Source organism: Coenobita brevimanus, chromosome 105 (assembly GCF_032717465.1).
Source record: "Coenobita brevimanus isolate Jiangsu-jjx chromosome 105, ASM3271746v2, whole genome shotgun sequence".
NCBI lineage: Eukaryota > Metazoa > Arthropoda > Malacostraca > Decapoda > Coenobitidae > Coenobita > Coenobita brevimanus.
Window position 1 is genome coordinate 28,666,424 of NC_137058.1, and position 24,097 is coordinate 28,690,520.

Genomic DNA, 24,097 nt, shown 5'->3' on the forward strand with positions numbered 1-24,097 from the left:
TTCTTCCCTCTTCTTCCTCCTTTCTTCCCTTTTCTTCCTCCATCTCCCAGCACACCACCCCTCTCCTCTTCCCCTCCTTTTCGTGAGTTTGTCTTCATTTTCTTGTTTCCTTTTCTTTGCCTCGGTTTCTTCCTGGCTTGTCTTCTCTTCGACTTCGTTTTTTTCTTGTCTTCGTTCTTCATATTAATTCCTTTTATCTCACTTCCTTCCGGGTTGTTTTTGTTGTTTTTCCTTCTTGTTTTTTTCTCTGCTGTCTCTTGTATTCTTTCTTTCTTTCTTGTTTTTTCCTATGTTTGTTTCTTCCTTGTCTTCCGCGTCCTTGAATGACGTAGTAAGGCAGGTCATAATTCTGTCTTTATAATTTAAGTCCTTTTCCTTATTCACTAAAGTCTTCAAACTCAGCTCCTTCTCTCTCTCTCTCTCTCACACACACACACACACACACACACACACACACACACACACACACACACACACACACACACACACACACACACACACACACACACACACACACACACACACACACACACACACACCTTCTTCCCCCAGATGTCCCACTTACCACTTCCTTCGCCTCTATTTTCTTCCATTTCCCTTCGTCCTTCTTCTGTTTCTTCCCTTTCTTCTTCTCCTGCGTTTCCCTTATTATGCCAGTGCCCTCTTATGGTGGAGGAGGCATTAAGTGATTGGTTTGTCCGTGCGTCTTTAACACTTGTGGTCGCGATATCTCCTGAACCCCGCGACGGATTTCAACCAAACTCGTGTCAGAAATAAAGTATGAAGGGACGATGAACTGATTAGGTCAACAAGGGCAAAGGGTCAAAGGTTAAGGTTATATGGGGTCGACTTTGTTTATTGTTGAGGGGCGATATCTGGTGAATCCCTCGACGAATTTCGACGAACCTGTTATCAGGGATACAGTATGGAGGGGCGATAAATTGATTACGTCAGTAAGATCAGAGGTCAAGGTCATACGGAGTCGACTTAGTTTGTCCTTGGAGGCGCGATATCTCCTCAACCCCTCGACGGATTTCGACCAAACTTTTGTCAGTGATACAGTATGAAGGGGCGATGAACTGATTAGGTCAGTGCTGTCAAGGGTTCAAAGGTCAAGGTCATATAGGGTCAGCTTAGTTTATCCTTGAGGCGCGATGTCTCCTGAACCCGTAGACGGATTTCGACCAAACCTTTGTCAGTGATACAGTATGAAGGGATGATGAATTGATTAGGTCAGCAAGGTCTTGGAGGTTGTATGGCGAGTCTGTGTGCAAGGCTTGGTGGAGGCCTACCGAGAGACGCTTGGAGTCGACAGCCCGAGGCCCGAGTGGTCAGTGTTGCGTTTTTCTCCCTTTTCCTCTGCCGATTTTATGTCTTCTGTGTTTCTTAATTCTTCGCTCTGTGTCTTCGTCTTATTTGTTACTTGATTGTCTTTCGTGCCTTTTCACTTTCTTCGCATCTCTGTACTGAAACTGCAATTTTTTCCTCCAATGTCTTCATCTGTTTTTCTTTTGTGTTCATCTTCCTCTTCCTCGTCTATCATCGTCTTTAATTTCCTTTTCTTTCTACGGTTTATTTCTTTTCTCCCTCGGCCTCTTTTCATTTTCCTTCCCTTGCACCTCAGTTTTTTGTTTCCTTCCTTTCGCATTTTGATTTGATTTGATTTCTCTTTTTTCTGATCTCTCTCTCTCTCTCTCTCTCTCTCTCTCTCTCTCTCTCTCTCTCTCTCTTTCTCTCATTTTCTGTGTCTTATTGTCTTTTGATGTTTCCAGTCCTCTAAGTATAACATTTCAGTATCAGTTTTTTGCCTTTATATCTCACTTCCATCTACAAATACCCTTCTCTTCTTCCTCTCCTTGTGTGTGTGTGTGTGTGTGTGTGTGTGTGTGTGTGTCTCGAATGTGCCGGCCCCAGAGACACGTACAGACACCAAACTTCGCATGGACCTTCTCTGCTATATCGAAAATACCCATACGAAATTTTAGCTCATTCCACCCACCGGTATGACCTGTAGAGGGTTCCCAATATGTGGAGACAAATCGTGTGACGCGCGCAACTGATCGCACGCAGTTCACACGATCGGCGCCAGCTCGTCGTTCCGCGTCTCTTAATGTATGGCACGTAGAAATGCCAGGGGGTCACACACACACACACACACACACACACACACACACACACACACACACACACACACACACACACACACACACACACACACACACAGCGCTTATTAGCATAGTATTAGTGATGACGTGGGTGAATTACGTATCCCATTTTCGCCCATAAGGTCTTCAGTATTTGTAGCTCCCTGGCGATTGAGATTTGGACACGTGTTGAATTCTTTACATTTTGCTTGTTTAAAGGCTATGGCTTCCTGTATTGAGAGAGAGAGAGAGAGAGAGAGAGAGAGAGAGAGAGGGAGAGAAAGAGAGAGAGAGAGATTAACGTCAAGGGGCAGCGGGGAGACAACAGAGGCGGTACGACAGTTTGGTCACCTTGTCTTCCCTGCCAAAGACACGAGTAAGCTGAAGGAGGGGGCAAAGATTAAGCCCCCCGCCTCCCCCCCATGTTTCCCCTCACTCCTCCTCTGTCTCCCCTCTCCTCCAGCCCCCACCCTCCCCCTCTGTTTCCCCTCACTTCACCTCTATCTCCCCTTTCCCCAAACCCCCACCCTCCCCCCCTGTTTCCCCTCACTCCTCCTCTGTCTCCCCTCTCCTCCAACCCCCACCCTCCCCCTCTGTTTCCCCTCACTTCACCTCTGTCTCCCCTCTCCCCTTCTTCTCCCCTCACCTCCCTTTTCTTCCCTTTCCATCTATCTCCCAACTTCCCCCACCCTCTCTCTCTGTTAGAGGTTAATTTCAGTGTCTCTCTCTCTCTCTCTCTCTCTCTCTCTCTCTCTCTTTCCAAAAAATAAGACAAAGATAACAAAGAACAAAATCTTCCCTTTCCACCAATCCCTCCAGCCGGAACTGCCAGAAAAAATGAAAAAGAAAGACTATGCAATAACAAGAGAAATGAAAGAGAAAGACAGACAGACAGACAGACAGGATAGAAAAAATAGACAGACAGACAGACAGACTTGGAGAGACAGCTATAGATTGGGTATTCGGATAGATATAAATAGACAGATAGAGATGTAAGTAGGTAGGTTGACTGATAGATAGACTGGGGAGCAGACGTAAAGAGATAGATATACATACAAATAGAGAGAGAGAGAGAGAGAGAGAGAGAGAGTGGGGGAGGTTTAAACTTCATAAGGGAAGGTTTGACTGTTATGGTGGTCAGTAATGTCTCTCTCTCTCTCTCTCTCTCTCTCTCTCTCAATTCTTACCTGATATTCACCTATAATTACTTTTCTCAAAGGTGTTTTTTTTTCTGTTTTTCTGCTTTATTCTGTTTTTGTTTTTTCTTTTTTCTTAGTGTTCGTGTTTACTTTCTTCACGAATTTATTTTTGGGTAGTGACTAAAGATTACTATGCATGTTTACTGGGCTTGGTATTTCGAAACACCTTTTTTTAATCGATTTGTTATGACCTTTTGAAAGATGGAGGATTTATGAGAGAGGAGGGTGTAAGCTGGGGGGAGGGCAGCTAAATGGCAGGGGACAGGACGACACGGAGGCGATTTGTTTGTAGCCACTCCTTACGGGATTGTGGCGTCTGGCTATGGATAGATAGATAGGTAGGTAGATAAGAAGTAATATTAGACCATAAATTGATTAAAAGGGTGAACGGGGAACCACAGCAGTGCAAAATGAATAAGTAAATAAACGAGGCGAGCTTGATGCAACGTTCCCTTTAGCCTGTTATACATGAGCAATAGAAAACGGATCTTTTGCTTAGCTTACAAAGGTGTACTGTACTAAAAGTGGACCAGAGGAAGTGTTATAAAGTTGCTGTCATATGCTGTCGCTGTCTGGTCATCTGTCTGTCTCTCTCCCTCATCCTGGCTGTCTGTCTCTTTAAATGTGTCTGTCTCTTTCTGTTCATCTCTCTCTTTGTTCTGTCTGTCAGCTTTATTTCTATTTCGGCATCTCTCTCTCTCTCTCTCTCTCTCTCTCTCTCTCTCAAAATTATAACTTTTTACCGGCCCACAGTGATGAATAGATGGGACACACACACACACACACACACACACACACACACACACACACACACACACACACACACACACACACACACACACACACACACACGCAATTTGAGGACTTTCAGCCACCCAGCCATTAAACAAATTCATTAACTATTTTAATTATATATAGAAAAATATTTTACAGTAAATAGTTGTTAAATAATAGACACTGATTTTTTTCTTTCCTCTCTCTCTCTCTCTCTCTCTCTCTCTCTCTCTCTCTCTCTCTCTCTCTCTCTCTCTCTCTCTCTCTCTCTCTCTCTCAGCTACTCATTTCCCCTCTCCTCCCCTCCCTTTCCTCTCAGACTCCTTCCCTTTTCCTTTTCTCCCCCTTTTCCTCCATCTCTCCCCATTCCTATTCTCCCCTCCTTCCTTCATTCCTCACATCTCTCTTTCTTCTCTAGTCTTCTTCTCCTCTCCCTTCTCTTTCTCCTCTCCTTCACTCCCATTCTTCCTCCTCTTTTCTTCTCCCGTCTCTTCTTTCCTCTTGTCTTCTTTCCTCCCTTTCTTCCTTACCCTTTTCTCCCTTCTTCGTTCTTCTCCCTTTCGTTTCTTCTCTTTAATTTCCTTTTGCTCTCCTTCACCATTTCTCTCTTTCTCATTTCCTCCTCTCTTTTGCGTCACCTGTTTTTCTCCTCTCTTTTTCCCTTCTCTTTTCTCTTCTGTTCTTTTTCACTTATTATTCCACTCTTCTCTTTTTCTCTTTTCTCCTCTTCCCCCCCCCTCTCTCTCTCTCTCTCTCTCTCTCTCCAAATAAAGGATAGACAGATATAGATAAAAGTAGGTAGATAGACATAGATTGGTAGATAGACAGCCGTGTAGGTAGATGGACAAATAGATAGATAGATAGACAAGCAGATATATATAGATAGATAAATAGATAGATTGACATTGATGGAGATATAGCCACCTATCTATCTACCTATCTATTATACCGTATATATATATGGGAGAAGAGGACTGGGGTAGGAGAGAGAGAGAGAGAGAGAGAGAGAGAGAGAGAGAGAGAGAGAGAGAGAGAGAGAGAATTGGAGTAAAGGGGAGGGGAAAAGCAGGAGTATGGAGAGGCAAGATAAGGGGATAGGGGAGGGGGAAGGGGGGGGTGTCTGGGGGTAGGGGAGGGGGGAAAGAGGAGGGGTTTCAGGGGGTAGGGGGGGTATTTCTGGTTCATTAAACCCCCTGGGGAGGCGGGTATGCAATAATGAAATAATGTAACTCGAAAAATGCCGCCACAGTGATAGCAGGGGGAAGGGGAGGGGGCAGGGGGAGGGGAGGATAGTTGTTGTGGTTGGATATTGCAAGCTTGTACTCTACCCCCCCCCTCTCTCTCTCTCTCTCTCTCTCTCTCTCTCTCTCTCTCTCTCTCTCTCACCCCAATCACCCCACTCTTTTGTTCCCCTGTCACATCCCCACCCGTTCCTTCCTTTTCTCTTCCCTTCCCTCTGCTCTAAATCCTCCCCTTCCCTCTCCCCACCGAACGTCTCACCCACCTCTCCCTTCCTCCCCCTCTCCCTCCTACACTTCCCCTTTTTCATCCTCTCCCCTATACATTTACTCTTCTCTCCCTCACTCCAATCCCATTTAATTATTCCCCAACTCTCCCTTCCCCCACACATCCTTTCCCTCCCCTCACCTTTCAGTCCATCTCCCCTGCATACTCCCCTTCCCTTCCCCACCCCTATCCTCTGTCTCTCCCCTCCTTCATTCTCTCCCCTTCTTTCCCCTTTCCTTCCTTGCCCTAAATCACCACTTTTTTCTTTCTCTCCGCCCCCTCAGGTTCTCAATCCCTTCCACCCCTCCTCTCTCATTCTTTCCCTTTCCTTCCCTCACTCCCCTCCCTCACCCCTCTTGCCCCATCCACTCATCCTCCCAGTCATTTTCTCTCTCCTTTTCTTCCTCCCTTCTCTCTCTCTCTCTCTCTCTCTCTCTCTCTCTCTCTCTCTCTCTCTCTCTTTGCTAAGTGAAGAAATGAGCTTGGTGTAGTGGAGAGAGAGAGAGAGAGAGACAGACAGACAGCTATTATTAGAACGTGAACAGGCGATTAGAGAGAGAGAGAGAGAGAGAGAGAGAGCCAGCTTATGAAGAAAGAGACGAGGACTGAAATTGCTTGTGTTTTATGAATTAACATTTTCCAACACAGATATCACGGGAGGGGAGGGAGGGAGGGAGGAATGAAGCTGGGAGGAAGGGAGGACGATGAGGGAGGGAGGGGGAGCACAGAAGAAAGGGAGGTAGAGAGGGAGGGAGAGAGAGAAGGAAACAGGAATGAAAGAATGAAGGGAGGGAGAGAGAGAGAAGGAAGCAGGAATGAAAGAATGAAGGGAGGGAGAGAGGGAAGGAAAGGATGAGGTAAGGGAGGGAGAAAGGATAGGGAGCAGAATACAGATGCTGAGAGGAGGGCGAAGGAAGTGGACGGAGAGGGAAGTAGGGAAGGAAGGAAGGAAGAAGAGAGGGAAGTAGGGAAGGAAGGAAGGAGAGAGGGAGGTAGGGGAGGAAGGAGGGAGAGAGGGAGGTAGGGAAGGAAGGAAGGAGAGAGGGAGGTAGGGAAGGAAGGAGGGAGGGAAGTAGGGAAGGAAGGAAGGAGGGAGAGAGGGTGGTAATATTTCTCCCAGGTACCTCTATTGTAATTCTACCTGTCTATTATGAAGCTTGTTAAAAGATCGTCTTATCGTGTCTTACGAAATTTGGTATATTTTTCTTGAGATCCCCTCGTAGTCTGCGTTGTGCTAAGGTTAAGTTTCATCTCATCTGCCTAAACAAGAATTAAGCTCTCTTTTTTATTCTCCTCTGTATTCTCTTCTGTTCATATTTTCTTTGTAATGTAGACCAGAACTGCATGCCGTACTCCAAGTGCAGCCTAACCAGGGATCTTTTCTTTATTAGTTTTATTATTTCTTTTTACTCTACGATCCAGTCCTGTATTGTCCTGGGCTTGGGTTCTTAGTGTCGATATTTAAGGCAGTGACCAGTCTCCCGTCCCTGAGTGGTATTGTGAGGAATGAACCCCACCTTCCCTTTCTGAACCCCAACGACTTTATTATTGTCACCAAAGGACGATTTACATTTGTACAGGTAGTTCTGTCATCTACCTGTTTATCTGTCTACCTGTCTGTCTGTCTACTTACCTATCTATCTATCTGTCTATCTATCTATCTATCCATCCATTCTGAACGTCAGTCTACTCATCCTTCTGATCATCCATCCATCCATCTCTTTACACAGCGTCCTTCTATCCATCCATCCATCGGCCCATCCATTCATCCATCAAGCCATCCATTCATCCATCAAGCCATCCATTCATCCTTCCACCACTCTCCCTTCCTCACTCACACCATCCCTTTCACTCTTCCTCCACTCCTTTCCTCTCTTTCTCCCTCTCCCTTCACTCCTCCCCCCTTCCAATCACCCCTTCACTACCCTCGCATCACTCTCTCTCTCTCTCTCTCTCTCTCTCTCTCTCTCTCTCTCTCTCTCTCTCTCTCTCACTTAATGGGTAGGCAAATAAGAAATTGGCCCAGCCCGACCTAACTTAATTCTCCCGCGGTCTTGGAGAGAGAGAGAGAGAGAGAGAGAGAGAGAGAGAGAGAGAGAGAGAGAGCTCATTTAACCCCTTCGGAGCGATGATATCCTTTCCTCTCGTATTCTCTCTTAGAAGTTGGGCGGGTTAGAGAGAAGAGAAAAGTTAGAGAATAAAGAGAAGGGAGAAAATATCACGAAAACAGAGTTAGAGAAAATTAGGAATATATAGACAGTATAAAGAGAAGGAGAAAGAGAAGAAAACGGAAAAATGAAAAAGAGAAAATAAAGAAAATAAAAAGAAAATAAAGAAAATTAGAGAAAATAAAGAAAATTAGAGAAAATAAAGAAAATTAGAGAAAATAAAGAAAATTAGAGAAAATAAAGAAAATTAGAGAAAATAAAGAAAATAGAGAAAATAAAGAAAATTTGAGAAAATAAAGAAAATAAAAAGAATATAAAGAAAATTTGAGAAAATAAAGAAAATTAGAGAAAATAAAGAAAATAGAGAAAATAAAGAAAATAGAGAAAATAAAGAAAATAAAGAAAATTAGAGAAAATAAAGAAAATAGAGAAAATAAAGAAAATTAGAGAAAATAAAGAAAATAGAGAAAATAAAAGTTGAGAAAATAAAACAAAAGAATAAAATAACTAAAATAATGAGAAAATAAAGAAAACGGAGAAAATAAAGAAAAAGAAAATAAAGAAATAGAGAAAATAAAGAAAATAAAACATCTAGAAAGCTTAAGAAAAAGAGGAAAGAAAATAAAGTGAGATTAAATGCAACTTTCTTGTTATCTTTATTGTTTTTCTTCCTCATTTGCCTTCGTTGAGTGCCCCCCCCCTCTCTCTCTCTCTCTCTCTCTCTCTCTCTCTCTCTCTCTCTTTCTCCCTCATTCATTCTCTCCTCTCCCTTCCTTCCATCCATCCACCCCTCCTTCCTCTCCCCGTCTTTCTATCAATTTCTTCTCTCTTCCCCTCCTCCTTCTTCCCATCCTTCCTCCTTTTCTTCCCTCCTACTCCCTTCCTTCCATCCTTTCATTCCCTCCCCCTCCAACCCCCTGCCGTTCCTTCTCTTCCTTTCTCTTCCCTTCATCTCCCCTTCCAACCCCATTCTCTCCCTCCCTCCCGTCGCTCCCTCCCTCTTATGTCTCCCTCCCTCACATCTCTACCTTCCTCTCTCCCATCTCTCCTTTCCTCCCTCCCATCTCTCCCTCCCTTCCTCTCTCCCTTCCCCCTTCACCATAACAACAGTGTGACCTCTTCATTACCTGTCTGCCCCCTCCCCTCCCCCTCCCCCTCCCCCTTCCCCCCACCGGATACACTCCCTTGTCTTTCCCTCCACATAATATCCGGTCTTTCTCCCTGTCTCCCTCCCTCCTCCTTCTTCTCCCTGTCCCTCCCTTTCCACTCCTCTCTCATCATTTTTCTTGGTTATTGTCATTATTTTGTATTCACCCCATTTCCTCCCTTCCTTCCTTCCATCCATCCATCCATCCATCCATCCATCCATCCATCCTTCCTTCCTTCCTTCCTTCCTTCCTTCCTTCCTTCCTCTTTCCACTGTCATTCTTCCTTTTATTTAATCTTCTCTCTTCTTCATTTCTTCTATCTCATTATCTTACTCCATCCTTTCTTCCCTCTCCCCTCTCCTCCCATTCCTAACTCTACCTTCTTCCTTCCTGCCTCCCCTTTTTTCTCCCCTCCGACTCTCACCTCCCTTTCTACCCCCTCTCCATCCCTTTCCTCCCTTTTTCCTCCACCCATCATTAACTCTTCTCCCTTCTCATCTCCTGCCCTCATTTCCTCCCCCCTCCCCTGCACCCCTGTCTCTCCCTGCCTTCTCGTCCTATCTTCTCTTCCCCCCCTCCCCGTCCCAAAAAAATGCGATCAAATATTATAATGCCGCAAGGAGTGAAAACGATAAAAATAATATACTTTTCTCAGTTAGTAAAAAAAAAAAAAAAGATCATAGAAGGAGTAGCATCAGTAAATCAAGCCCAAGATAATTTTTTAGCTACACACACACACACACACACACACACACACACACACACACACACACACACACACACACACACACACACACACACACGCAACGGAAAGCATACGAAGGCTGAAACCAAGATGACAACCAATCCTAACTCTTGCTTTGGTATCTGTATTGCAAGTAGAAAACGCAAGTACAATTCCTTCAGCCACGTCTGTCTTATAAGTAGAGGGCAACGTACTTAAGGATATTAGAGATAGGGAGAGAAATGCACCGCTTAAAGTTAGTAGTATAAAGTTAATCGACACACCTGGGCCAGATATCTTCAGAAGAAAAAAATAGAGTATTTACCTTTACTCAAACATACCCATAAGGAGTAGTAAATGTGCAGAATTTTCCAATGACAAGATGATATGCTTGTTCAAAAAAAATTAACAGTAGAAAAATCAATTAATTATAGAGGGAATGGTCAATATTTTTCTGGCTAGCGTTTCCAGCCACTCCAAGCAGATGATTTCTTCTTCAGGTGAGTTGTAAATATATGGAACAAATTACCCTCAAAAACAGTAAGTTGTGGTACAGAACTAACGTTAAAAAATCGAATGGATACGTATTTCCCTCCTAATTTCCATCTAAAAACCTTCACTCTTGACTATTAAATTTCTTAACAATACATTTCAACCATAAAGACGCTGAGGACACAAGTATAGCACAGTATCAATATTTTTTTTAAATTTATGCAGAGAAAAAGGAACCCAAGGCTAGACGTGATGTTATTTTCCCTCTCAGAATGTTGTTTCCCTTCCTCCTTCCTTGTACACTTTCCCAGACGACTTTTCATTGGTGCATGGAAGTTGTTCTCATATTCTTTCTGCCAGTCTCACCTTGAGGGTTTGGTGGGTGCGGGAGAGCCTTTCTGCTTTGCTATCCTTGTCGTTGACGCGTAGAAAATTCACTGGTCATAATCTACCTTATATTAATGTACCTTAATTAATTGGACTACAGGTGTGTTAGTCTTTGCTCTCCTTTGTCCATTTTTGTACCTCTCTCTCTCTCTCTCTCTCATCCTCTTCTTCCCCATCTCATCCACTCTTTTTCCCTCTACTTTCATCATGTCTTCTTCCTCTCTTCCCTCTTCCTTCTCCCTCTCTTCCTTCTTCCTCTCTTCATTCTTCCCCTTCCCCCTTCCCCTCCCCCTCCCCTCATCTTCATTAGCCATCTTCTCCTCTCATCTCCTCCCCTTCCCCCTCCCCTATGATAACTGAGACCTCAGTTTCCAATTTCCCCCTCTCTATTATGCGTCGGAGGGGGGGAAGGGAAAAGAGGGAGGGGGAGAGGGAGGGGGCATGTTGGTGAGAGGGGAGGGGAAAGATTGGTAAGAGAGAGAGAGAGAGAGAGAGAGAGAGAGAGAGAGAGAGAGAGAGAGAGAGAGAGAGAGAGAGAGAATGTGAGGTGGTGGAGGGGGAGGTAGTGAGGTATGTGAGAGGGGGGGAGAGGGCATGATGAGGAGGGGAGGAGGGAAAGGATAGGGAAGGGGGAGGGAGCAAGGTAAGGGAAACAGAGGGAGGGGTTAGGATTGGGGAGATGGGGAGGGAGAAGATTGTAGATGGGGAGGGAACAGGGTTAGGGAGAAAGAGAAGGGACAGGATGGGGGAGAAGGGAAGGGGGTCACGATTAGGGAGAGATAGGGAGGGGGCCGGATTGGGGAGATGGGGAGGGGGCAGGGTGAGGGAGAATAGGGTAGAGGGTGAGGAATCAGGATATTACTTTCTGCCTTTATCAATATTCTTTTACTGTAGAGGAAGACACTAAGTGACAAGCCAAATAGTTCCTTGTAGCTCAGTAAACCATTTCCTACGCTGGGTGGTAACCATATGGATGCCTGGTGGCCTAGTGGGTTAAGGCGTTCCAGTGGTCCGCAGTTGATTACGTTTGAAGTGGGGTTTATTGCTCACCTAATGCCACTCAGGGAGAAGCGACTGGTCACTTGGCTTAAATGTATGAAATATAAAGAAGACTAGCCTCAGTCTCCTACGCTACTGATTGGGCAACAGCAACAATAATAATAGTAATAAATAAAACGGTAGTGGTAGTAGTAGTAGTAGTAGTAGCGGTAGTAGTAGTAGTAGTAGTAGTAGCGGCAGTAGTAGTAGTAGTAGTAGTAGTAGTAGCGGCAGTAGCAGTAGTAGTAGTAGTAGTAGTAGCGGCAGTAGTAGTAGTAATAGCGGCAGTAGTAGTAGTAGTAGTAGTAAAAATAATAATAATAATAATAATAATGATAATAATAATAATAATAATAATAATAATAATAATAATAAAATAACTGATATCATTATTTTTACTGTTTTAATATTTTACTATATTTTCGTCGCAGACTCTCCCCTCTTTTGTCCTTCATCGTCTCTCTCACTCCTCCCCCTTCCCCTTCCCCCTCCCCCCTCTCCCTTTCTCTCCTCCCCCTCCCTCTCTTTGATGTCGGGGGGTTGTCTACTTTACAAAATAATCTCTCTCTCTCTCTCTCTCTCTCTCTCTCTCTCGCACCATCTTCAGTGCAGAACAAGACCTTAAAACACTCAAAAATGGTGCTAGTCACGAAGAAGTGTTTTGGACCTGACATAGCCTCGTGGTATTGTCTTTAAATGCCTCGTGAAATATTCTGGAAAAAGACAAAAATTTCCGGAAAATCAAAAAAGAACGAAGTGATTTTGAATTTTCCCTGCTTTTCCTCTTATATATATATACACAAGGAACGATTTTTGTTGTCTTAGGTTCTTTCTTTTCTAAATAAAAAGAAATTCCTTATCCGTTTCCTCTCTTCTACTTTCCCCTCACCCTCCACTAACAGGTTTTTACTTCCCTCCCTTTCCTCCCCCTCTCCCAACCTATTACTTCCCCCTCTCCCTCCCCAACATACCCCTCTCCTCCCCTAACCTCAGATTTCCCCTCCTCTCCCCAACATATATTACTCCCTTCCCCTCCCCTAACCTTAAATGCTCCCCTCTTCCTCTCAGACATACTTTCCTTCCCTCTCTTTCTCTCCCCTCTCCTCTCACCTTATACTCCTTCTTACTATTAACTTCTCAAGATCCTGAAACTTCCCTCCGTTCATATTGCTTTTTCTCCCGCATCTACCTCTCTCCTCAGCATACTTTCCTCCCTACTTGTCACACTTATATCTCCCTCACACGCTCTCCAACTCCCTTATATTCTCATTATACTCTTAAAGGTTACACCTAAGCATCACATACCCTTATTCTCCCCCCTTATAGTATTCTCCCTCTTATATTCTTATTCTCCCCCTTATATTCTCATTCTCCCGCCTTCCTTATACTCTCTAAGGTACTCCCCAGTTACCACATACCCGGCCTGTCGAGTTCTGCAGCTGAGCACCAACTAAAAGAAAGTGATATTGCATTCCAGGTGCCAGACTTGATGATGTAACTGAGGCTGTGGACACTGTTTTGGAAGGTACAACTAATGATAAATCTGATCATCACACACGCAGGAGCCAACGATGTACTGCGAACGCGGTCTGAAGAGCTCCTGAACAAATTTAAGTTGATGCAGAAAAATTACTATTAATATTCTCATATCAGGTGTTTACTCCTGAATAAAACACTTCTGTATACATAAACTTTTTTTTTCTTTCAGACCCTGGATGGTGTAACCTGCAGAACAACAATGGTAAGTATTGTTGACATCCTTTTTAGGTGCATAAATAGTTTGGATTTAAATTTCCTTTCTCTCTTTCCTATTAAATTTCCATGACCGTTTTTCTATGCTGCATGGTGATCCTTCTCACTATTTCCTACCGGCTTCGGCTGGAGATTTTGGTGGGTGGGGGGGAGACTTCCTGCTTTTATATCCTTGTCCTCAGTTGGTAGAATAGTTTTGTTAGTTACAACCTTCCCTATACCAAACAGCCACGAAAGGACTAACAGGTCTGTTGCTGTTTGCTTTCCATTGTACTGTTGTGTACACCTCCTCGTCTCTTTCTTCCGTTCTCTCACTTTTTTTTTTTTCATACTCTGTTGTGTCAATCTGTTCATTGATGTTTCTTTATCTATCTATCTATCCATCTGTTTATCTGTCAGTTCGCCGATCTCACATCTACCCACTCCCTCACAAATAGCCTTCCTCTCTCTTCCCTACTCAACCCTCCTCTCCCATTTCTCTCCCTTCTCCCTTTCCTAATTATCTCTCTATCTCTGGGGGCAGGGTAGCTCAGTGGTAGAGCGCCTGACTCGAGACCGAAGAGTTGAGAGGTCGCGCCCCTCCCGGATAGCTGCCTTGCTGGGAGAGGTAGCGCTCTTCCGTCACCTAGCGGGGCTATATGGTCTTCATGGGCTAGCCTGGGGGAATTCATTTCACTTTCTGTCTGTCTGTCTGTCTCAGAAAAAAAAAAAACGTCATGCCATATATTTCTTCTTTGAATAGTTTATGTAACGAACAAAGTCTTAAGTAATTTTATAAGATGTATTCAATGGTCATTAGCCCAGAAGAGTAATTTGGTTTCATGGTGATTTAAAGATGGCGGGTCTTCATGTGAGACGTAAACAAAGGAAGTGACAATAGGGGAGGGAGGGGGGTGGGGGGAGCGGGGGTGGGGTGGGGGGTTGAGGGAAGAGGGGAAATGGTGGAGATAGGGGAGGGAGGGAGGGGGGGTGAGCTGGGGGGAAGGAATGGGGGAGATGATGGGGTCCAGAGTTGGGAATGTAAGAATTAGTAGTCACGTATTTTTACAAAGTCCCTCTTTCAGCATCAGTCCGATCAAAATCCTACATAATTATAATAAGACATATTCCGTAGCCATCAATAATCTACTACGATGCGTCAGGCGGGTAAAATCTAGTTGTTTATATGGAGATTTAAATATGGCGGGTCACGACATCTGACACCCCGCGGTGGACGAGATGAGACGCCGATGGCCCGAGGGAGGGAGAGACGGTGGTGTCGAGGAGGGTCACACGTGCTGAAGGTTTTTCTTAATTTATGCCGGTTATTCTGATTCCCTGACCTTGAGGAGTGGCAGGAAGGACGATGGCACCTGCGGGGAGGTGTGTGGGGCAGCGAGAGGCAGACAGTGACCTCTAAACACTGGAATTCATCGCTTCAGTAAGGTAAATACTCTAACCCTGTAATGGCGTCTGTTTTGGCTGCTGTGTTCGAGATGGGAAGATTAGGAATATCTGTTTTACTAATTATGTGCCTGAAGATAGTTGGGTACCGGGGCACTGTTAAGGCACCTCCAGAACTGCGTAGTGTATCTCTCTCTTAAGGCTAGTGACTTTTTACGGCAAATTGTTTGAAACACGAGTCATGCCGCAGGTCGCAGGGGAAGTCTGCTCTTGTGCAATAACTACAATAGGTTTACTGATTTGTTGTTATTGGGTGGCGTTATTGAGGATTTGAGTCACCATCGTCATACCCAACTGGCACATAAACCACTCCGCCGACATTGGGTGTTTGGCCTACGTTGTGCCCCTTCCTGCTTTCCTTTGTACTCTCTCTCTCTCTCTCTCCACTATGATACAACCCCACATAACCCCCTTTCCCCTCCCCCTCCCTCTTCCCCTCTCCTCCCATTACCTCATACAACCTTTGCCAGTGTCTCCTTCCCCTCCCCTCCTCACACCCCCTTCTTCCCTCCCCTCCCCTCCCTCCCCTCCCCACGCCTCCCCTCCCGTCCCCTCCTTTCCGTACTTTCTCCTCTCTCTTTCATCCCTCCTCTTCCCCCTCCTCCCCTTTCATAATCTCCATTCGCTCCTTCTCCCTCTCATACTCTCCCCTTATACTCTCCTTATTCTCTCCCCATATATTCCCTCATACTCCCCCCTTATACTCCCCCATATACTCCCCTCTTATACTCTCCCACCTTATACTCTTCTCTTATACTCCCCCTAATATTCTCCCCTTATACTCCCCCATATACTCTCCCCCTTATACTTTCCTATATATTCCCCCTTAAACTTTCCCCTTATACTCCCCCTTATACTTTCACATACCTTATACTCTCCCAAGTTTTCCACGGTGCAGGAGAGTTGCGCCTCCCTTCCAGCGGCCACCGTCACATTGCGGATAGTCTCCCCAAATTGTGGTTCTGGCTTCCCCCCCGCGCCTGTGTGGATGTCGTTGCTTACACCCGCACCTGGGGAGAGTAAGTGGGGAGGTTAGTGATGTGGGGAGAATACGTGGGGAGGTTAGTGATGGGGAGAATAAGTGGGGAGGTTAGTGTGGTGGGGAGAATAAGTGGGGAGATTAGTGTGGTGGGGAAAATAAATGGGGAGGTTAGTGGAGAGAATAAGTGGGGAGGTTAGTTGAGTGGGAAGTGGAATGTGTTGTGCAAAAGTAAGCGGTGGTTAGGTTAGGTGGGGAGTGATTAGGGTGTGTGTGTGTGTGTGTGTGTGTGTGTGTGTGTGTGTGTGTGTGTGTGTGTGTGTGTGTGTGAATTGTGCCGATTGTTCTTTTTGCTGAGAGTGAGAGAGAGAGAGAGAGACAGACAGACAGAGAGGGGGAGAGAGAGCGCAGAAAAGTTGGAATCACTTTTTAAAAATATTAAAGCATACATTTTTTTTGTCATAATCTGTAATAAAACAATGTTCATACACCTGATATACACCTGTCACACACCTGTCATTGTATTATACCTATTAATACCCCTCACTTATATCATACACCCCACCCTCATACTCCCCACCCTCATACTCCCCACCCAAACACCAAACCTCTCACTCAGACACTCCCCTCACCACTCTCACACACCCCACTCCACCCCCACGCACCCAGAGCGATTCTCACACTTCACTCCATACTTACACCCCAACCCCACCCTCCCTAGATAGATAGATAGATAGATAGACAAACGAATACAAAGGTAAATATACAATCCACTGACCACCATCACCATTATCATACACCCATATACCTTCACACACACACACACACATACACGAACCCATCCCCCCATCACAACTACACCCGTTCAGTCCATTTGTAGTGTAATTGTAGTTAGAGCAACTGCGTGGTAGTTGGTAATGACATCTGTGTTGTTATAATTGGTATGGGGGCCGCTAACCTGTCTCTAATTTACGGTATATGTGGATTTTTTAGTTATATTTTAATTTTTGGTCTGTGGGATTACATTAATTACTTTGTATTGCCTAGCACAGGGACTCATTTGGATTGATTTTCTGTGTTTATCTTTCCTCTTGATTTCTAGTTAAGCTCTCTCGTTTCTCCTTATCATTTTTATAGTGGAGTAATAATAATAATAATAATAATAATAATAATAATAATAATAGTAATAATAATAATATTGAATTGTAATAAATCATCCTCATTGTCATCATCATTATCAGTATTCTCAGTTCCCATAATTTGATAGGGCAGGGTTGATTATTATCCATATTAGCTTCCTCTTCTTCATCACCACCACCACCATCATCATCATCATCATCATCATCATCATCATCATCATCATCATCATCATCATCAGTCTGAACCAAATTCCTTCTTCAGAATTAGGTTAGACATTGTTTGACATAATGTTTTATTCCACTATCCTCTAATTTCATTCCAGTGTGTGTGTGTGTGTGTGTGTGTGGTCGTCAACGTAGCTGCGTATGTGGCAACCATTATGCGAAAGTTGCCAGATACTCCAGTACCGCTAATTCAAGTGGTGTTTGAGTGTTTTCGTGTGAGTTTTATTTATTGCGTTCGTGCTTGCAATGACCAAAACGGATGAAGTATGCCCTAAAATGTATCAGAACTGAGATAATGTAGCCACGCATTGAAGTAGGGGAAACTCACACTGGCTCGGAACGTGATCGGCGCAATGAAACGAAGCTCCGGGTAATTTCTGCCTCGCCAACGATGTCTAGGCCTGCACCGCAACCCTGTGTGTCGTTTCCCGTTGTCAGTCACATATTTTGGGGAATTGAGACAGCAGTACCGCACCTCTCGTCATGAATTTTAACCAGATTTTTACACTCTATATCGCCCAAGTTACATTTCAAACTACTATACTGGGTGAAAAATTACACACACACACACACACACACGGTATATGAGACCCAAACTTAATTACTTACATCTACTAATAATGTATGTTTTTTTTTACTATCTCAAGACGATTTTGTTCAGCTTCGTAGTTAAAATTGTCTTCATGAACCCTTTCAGTACTGGGATAAAAATTAAATAATAAAATAATCTAAAGGGATTGTGACTTCCTTCCCATCTTCCTCTCCCTCTCCCTCCCTTTGCTTCTCTTCCCTTCTTTTTCCTACCATTTCTTTCCGCTCCCTGTCCCTTATTTTCCTTTCCTTCTGTTCTCGTCACTTCCCATCCTTTCTTTTCCTGTTCATCTTCAATTCCTCTTCTTTTCCCTCCCTGTCATGCCCTTCCCTTCCTCACCTCACCTTTTCGCTCTCCATCTCTTCCCTTCCCGCCCATCCCTTGCCCGTTCCTTCCCTCCCTCACCCTTCATTTTTCCCCTTCTTTCACTTCCTTTCCCTCTTCTGCGTTATCTCCCTTTCCTTCCCCTTCCCTTCCCTTCCACTTCACCCCTCCTCTCCCCTCCTTCCCTTCCCTTCCACTTCACCTCTCCCCTCCCCTCCCCTTCCCTCCCTCCCTTCCCTCCCATCCTTTCCCTTCCCTTCCACATCACCTCTCCTCTCCCATCCATTTCCTTCCCTCTCACTTCACCTCTCCTGTCCCATCCCTTCCCCTTCTTCCATCCCTACCCTTCCCTTCCACCACCTCTTCTTTCCATTCCCTTCCCTTCCACAACACCTCTTCTTTCCATTCCCTTCCCTTCCACATCACCTCTCCTTTCCATTCCCTTCCCTTCCACATCACCAGTTCTTTCCATTCCCTTCCCTTCCACATCACCTCTTCTTTCCATTCCCTTCCCTTCCACATCACCTCTTCTTTCCATTCCCTTCCCTTCCACATCACCTCTCCTCTTCCTTCCCTTCCCTTCCACATCACCTCTCCTCTTCCTTCCCTTCCCTTCCACATCACCTCTCCTTTCCATTCCCTTCCCTTCCACATCACCACTTCTTTCCATTCCCTTCCCTTCCACATCACCTCTCCTCTCCCATCCTTTCCCTCTCTCCTACCCCTTTCCTTCCCTTCCAAGTCACCTCTCCTCTTCCCTCCCTTCCCTTCCCCCACACAGTCACCAACAACCGGCGTTTTTTTCCTATCCTAATTCCCTTTTCCCCCCTCCCTCCCTACTTTTTCCCTTTTTCTACCATTTCCATTTATTGGGCCAAAACTTCTTATCAGGGCACAAGATCCCGGGGGCCGCGTTCAGGGGGTCGTGCTGTAGCGAAGTCTAAATCCTGGTTAGACACTGAACGCGGCCGCAAATATTATCTTTTTTCCACCTGAGAGAACCAGCCTTACCTATGGGACAGGTGCGAATCTCCTTGGTTACTAGACTCCCTTTGCCTTTTACCTGGGGGGAGATTTTGGTCCCTTTGCACAATATTGTCCCCATTTCGGTAGCAAAATAATGACCATACTCCAGTCCTGCATGCTTCCCACGCCACTTCTTCGTGACTAGCGCTAAATTCTTGCCCTCATCGCCTCCCTTAGCTCAGTATTCAAGGCAGAGGGATGGCAATTTTACGCCAAGCTGGAGTGAACAGAGTGTAGTCAGATTTACCCCGCAATCTGACTATGCTTGATCACCATCTGAGTTCAAAGGGTTAGTGAATTTTGCCAGCTTAGAATAAACACACTATAGTTACAAGGATTACACAGATGTTGCGTTCCCGATGAGGTGGTTCTGCCTTACTGAGAGAGAGAGAGGGGGGGGGTATTATGAGATCAGTAATATTCGTGGTATTACTGGTACTGACTGAGGTGTTAATGAGCATATGCTAATGATAATGATGATTACTACTACTACTACTACTACTACTACTACTACTACTACTACTACTACTACTACTCCAACCACCACCACCACCACCACCACCACCACCACCACTACTACTACACTGCCCCATACTGCTACTACTGCTACTACTACTACTACTATTGCTACTACTACTACTACTACTCCAACCACCACCACCACCACCACTACTACACCGCCCCATACTACTACTACTACTGCTACTATTATTGCTACTGCTACTACTGCTACACCAACCCATATTACTGTAGTAGTAGTAGTAGTAGTAGTAGTAGTAGTAGCCGTAATAACAACATTACTGGAAATTACGGTAGTTGTTTTAGCGTCGTTGTTGTTCTAATCGCTTGTTGTTTATAGTACAGCTTTTGTTTTGGTTGTTTTTGTTTTACCTTATTGATATGTGAGGCCTAATGTTTGGTCTTTTTTGTTTTTGTCTATTTTGTTTTTGTCTTTATTGTTTTGCCTATTTTGTCTTTATTGCTTTGTCTTTATTTTGTCTTTATTGCTTTGTCTTTATTTTGTCTTCATTGCTTTGTCTTTATTTTGTCTTTATTGTTTTGCCTATTTTGTCTTTATTGTCTTGTCTTTATTTTGTCTTTATTGTTTTGTGTTCATTTTGTCTTTATTGCTTTGTCTTTATTTTGTCTTCATTGCTTTGTCTTTATTTTGTCTTTATTGTTTTGCCTATTTTGTCTTTATTGTCTTGTCTTTATTTTGTCTTTATTGTCGTGTCTTAATTTTGTCTTTATTGTTTTGTGTTCATTTTGTCTTTATTGTCGTGTCTTTATTTTGTCTTTATTGCTTTGTCTTTATTTTGTCTTTATTGCTTTGTCTTTATTTTGTCTTTATTGCTTTGTCTTTATTGCCTTGTCTTTATTGCTTTGTCATTATTTTGTCTTTATTGCTTTGTCTTTATTTTGTCTTTATTGCTTTGTCTTTATTTTATCTTTATTGTCTTGTCTTTATTTTGTCTTTATGGTTTTGTCTTTATTTTGTCTTTATTGTATTGTCTATTGTTTTTGTTATACCTTATTGAGATGCGAGACTTAAGTTTTTTTTTTTTTTCGTCAGTAGCTATTTTCCTCCTCCTCCTTACCTTTTTTCCCCTCTCCTCTCACCTTATCCCTAACCTTTCCTACCCTTCCCTCCCCCTTTTCTTCACTCCACTCCCTCACCCCTCTCTATCCCTCCCTCCCATTCCTTCCCTTCCCTCTTCTTCTTTTCCCTTCCCTTCCTCTCACTCACCATTTCTTTACCTTCCCTCTTTCTCATCCCCTCTCATGTTTAGCCTACCCTACCCCACCCTACCTAATACTTCCCTTCCCTGCTCTTCCTTAACCTCCCCTACGCTCACATCCCTTCCCTTCTTTCCCCTTCCCTTCATTTCACTCTGCTTCCTGTCTTTCAGCTCTTCCTTTCTTTCTTTCCTTTCCCTTGCTGCCTACCTTTCACTCATCCTTTCTATTACCCTTCCCCATCTCCCTTCCCTTCCTTTCCCTTTCCTTCCTTTCATCGTTCGTTCATCCCTTCCCTTCCCTCACTCCTCCCCGCTCACCCCTCCCTTCCCTTACTTCTCCTTCCTGTCCTCCCTATCATTCATCTGTTCCCTTCCCTCTCCCTTTCCCTCCCCTCCCCTACCCTTTCCTTCCCCTCCCTACCCTTCATCAAGTCCATTTTCTTTCCGTTCTCCTCCCATTCCCATCCCCATCCCTTTCCCTTCCTCTCCCTTCCTATCCCTTCCTCTCCCTTCCTTTCCCTTCCCCCCTTCTCTTCCCTTCCCTTCAGTCCTTTTCCCATCTCTTCCCCATTTCCCTTCGCTCCCCAACCTCCCCATCCCCACGAAAAAAAAAAATTACCTGGACTATAAATAATGGAATGAAACGCAAATTTAAGAGATGAACCACTGATATAGGTGAAAATTTCTTTGATATTCGCTCAGGTGAACGATACAAAAAGGTACAATGTCCCTCAGCAAAAAAAAAAAAAAAAAAAAAAAGAGAGAGAGAGAGAGAGAAAAAACACTATAAATCTATTGAAAATTTTGGCAATACAATAATTTCTACAGATAGGCCTTGACATATTTCTCTCTCTCTCTCTCTCTCTCTCTCTCTCTCTCTCTCTCTCTCTCTCTCTCTCTCTCTCTCTCTTTCACCTGTCCTTTTATCACCTGTTCGTAAGGTCATTAGCGTAATTACCTTCACCTCAACATAACAGCCTCGGTACGGGTCAATTCGCCTCCTATTGTCTGTGTATACCTATATGTTAACCCCTCCCTCCCCTCCCCCCCCTCCCCTCCCCTCCCTTCCCTTCCCTTCCCCTCCCCTCCCCTCCCCTCCCCTCAATTCCCTCTCCTTTCCTCCTCCCTCTCTGCCTGCCTATCACTCCTTCCTTCCTCTCCCCTTTTACTTCCCTTCCCCTTCCCCTTCCCTCCCCTTCGCTTCCCATTCTGTCCATCTTTCAACTCATTCTTCCCCTCTCCCCTCCCCTCCCTTCCCCACCCTCCACTCCCCTTCTCTCCTCTCCTCTCTCCCCCTGTTTGTCTTTCAATACTTCCTTCTCTCCCCTTTCCTCCCCTCCCCTCCCCTCCTCCCCTCCCCTCCCCAATCCTCGTGTCTCCGGTCCAATAGTATTTAATTCCACACTATTTTTTAAGCGATTTATATACCTGTGTGTGTGTGTGTGTGTGTGTGTGTGTGTGTGTGTGTGTGTGTGTGTGTGTGTGTGTTTATTGGCGGTGATGCTGTTGCGATGTATATTGTTTCTCTGTCTGTCTGTCTGTCTGTCTCTCTCTCTCTCTCTCTCTCTCTCTCTCTCTCTCTCTCTCTCTCTCTCTCTCTCTCTCTCTTTCTCTCTCTCTCTCTCTCTCGACAAGTAGCTATATAGAAGGATAGACAGTGATAGATAGATAGACAGTAGGTAGAAATAAATGGATAGATAGATAGATAGGTAGGTAGATAGATGTGAGAGTAAGGGAGCGAGACACGTACAAAGAAATATGAGACAGACTTGAAGACAGAGGTGAGGAAATGAAGAAAAGGTGATGAGAGAGGGAGGAGGAGGAAGACAAGGAAGTGAAGAGGGAAGACAAGGAAGTGAAGGGGGAAGACAAGGAAGTGAAGGGGGAAGACAAGGAAGTGAAGGGGGAAGACAAGGAAGTGAAGGGGGAAGACAAGGAAGTGAAGGGGGAAGACAAGGAAGTGAAGGGGGAAGACAAGGAAGTGAAGGGGGAAGACAAGGAAGTGAAGGGGAAGAGAAGGAAGTGAAGGGGGAAGACAAGGAAGTGAAGGGGGAAGACAAGGAAGTGAAGGGGGAAGACAAGGAAGTGAAGGGGGAAGACAAGGAAGAATAATGAATACGTAATGAGGGACAACTGCTCAAGTACTGACGTGAAGGAGAGAAGGAGGGAGGGAGGGAGGGAAGGAGGTGAGAGGATGGAGGAAGATAAGGAGGGAGGGGGGAAAGGAGGTGAAAGGAGGATGGAGGGAGGGAGGGAGGAAAGGAGGTGAAAGGAGGATGGAGGGAGAGAGGAAAGGAGGTGAAAGGAGGATGGAGGGAGAGAAGGAGGGAGGGAGGAAAGGAGGTGAAAGGAGGATGGAGGGAGAGAAGGAGGGAGGGGGGAAAGGTGGTGAAAGGAGGAGGGAGGGAGGGAAAGAGGAAATGGTTATGAGAGAGGGAGGGAAGTATGGAGGGAGGGAAGGAGGAAGATAGAAAGACTGAGGAGAGAGGGAGAGACGGAAGTAAAGAAGGGAGGGAGAAAAGAGGAAAGAAGGGGGAAGAGGAGAGGAAAGCGGAAAGAAGGGAGGGAAACAGAGAGTAAAGATAGAGAGAGAAAAGGAGGGAGAGGAAAGTAGAGAAGGAGAGGGAAGGAAAAAGGAAAGAGAGAGGAGAGGAAGAGAAAAAGAAACGAGGGAGAGAAAAAAAAGAACGAGAGAGAGAGAGAGAGAGAAGGGTGACGAACTGTGAGTGTGTGTGAAAGAGAAAGTGAGAGAATGAGAGTGAGAGAGTGAAATATTTAGAGTGGGTGTGTGTGTGAGAGAGAGAGAGAGAGAGAGAGAGAGAGAGAGCAACAGCGGAAGAATGTGAGAGAGGGAAATTGAGTGAGAGATTGAGTGAGAGAGAGACAGGGTGAGTGACGGGAGGGACAGAAAGCCAATACAGAGAGAGAGAGAGAGAGAGAGAGAGAGATGCCTGATAAAGATTAGGTGATGATAATGGAATATGATAGTTGATAGATAGACAGGTAGATAGATAGATAGATGAACTGGGGGTGGAAATAGATGGCTAGAAAAATAGACTAACTTACTGTGGTGGGAAAGATGATAGATGAATGGAAGTAGAGTGATAGATAGATGGATAGATAGACTGTGTGGAAATAGATAGATAAAAACAGACGGATAGATAGATAGGTGGGGAGAGAGAGAGAGAGAGAGAGAATTAGAAAGACGTAAAGGAAGAGCAGACTCGCTGTAATGTTCTCTCTCTGCTGAGTCGGCGGAGAGAGAGAGAGAGAGAGAGAGAGAGAGAGAGAGAGAGAG

At 44.7% G+C, this 24,097-nt stretch overlaps 1 protein-coding gene across 1 annotated transcript in view; it reads right to left on the bottom strand.

Moving 5' to 3' along the window:
* LOC145416282 (lachesin-like) overlaps positions 1-24,097 on the bottom strand; it is a 224,343-nt gene that overhangs the window by 86,112 nt on the left and 114,134 nt on the right. Inside the window, exon 3 of the mRNA XM_080285280.1 lies at positions 15,643-15,785. Coding sequence (XP_080141406.1) covers positions 15,643-15,785 — 143 coding nt within the window. The remainder of the gene's footprint in view (positions 1-15,642; positions 15,786-24,097) is intronic.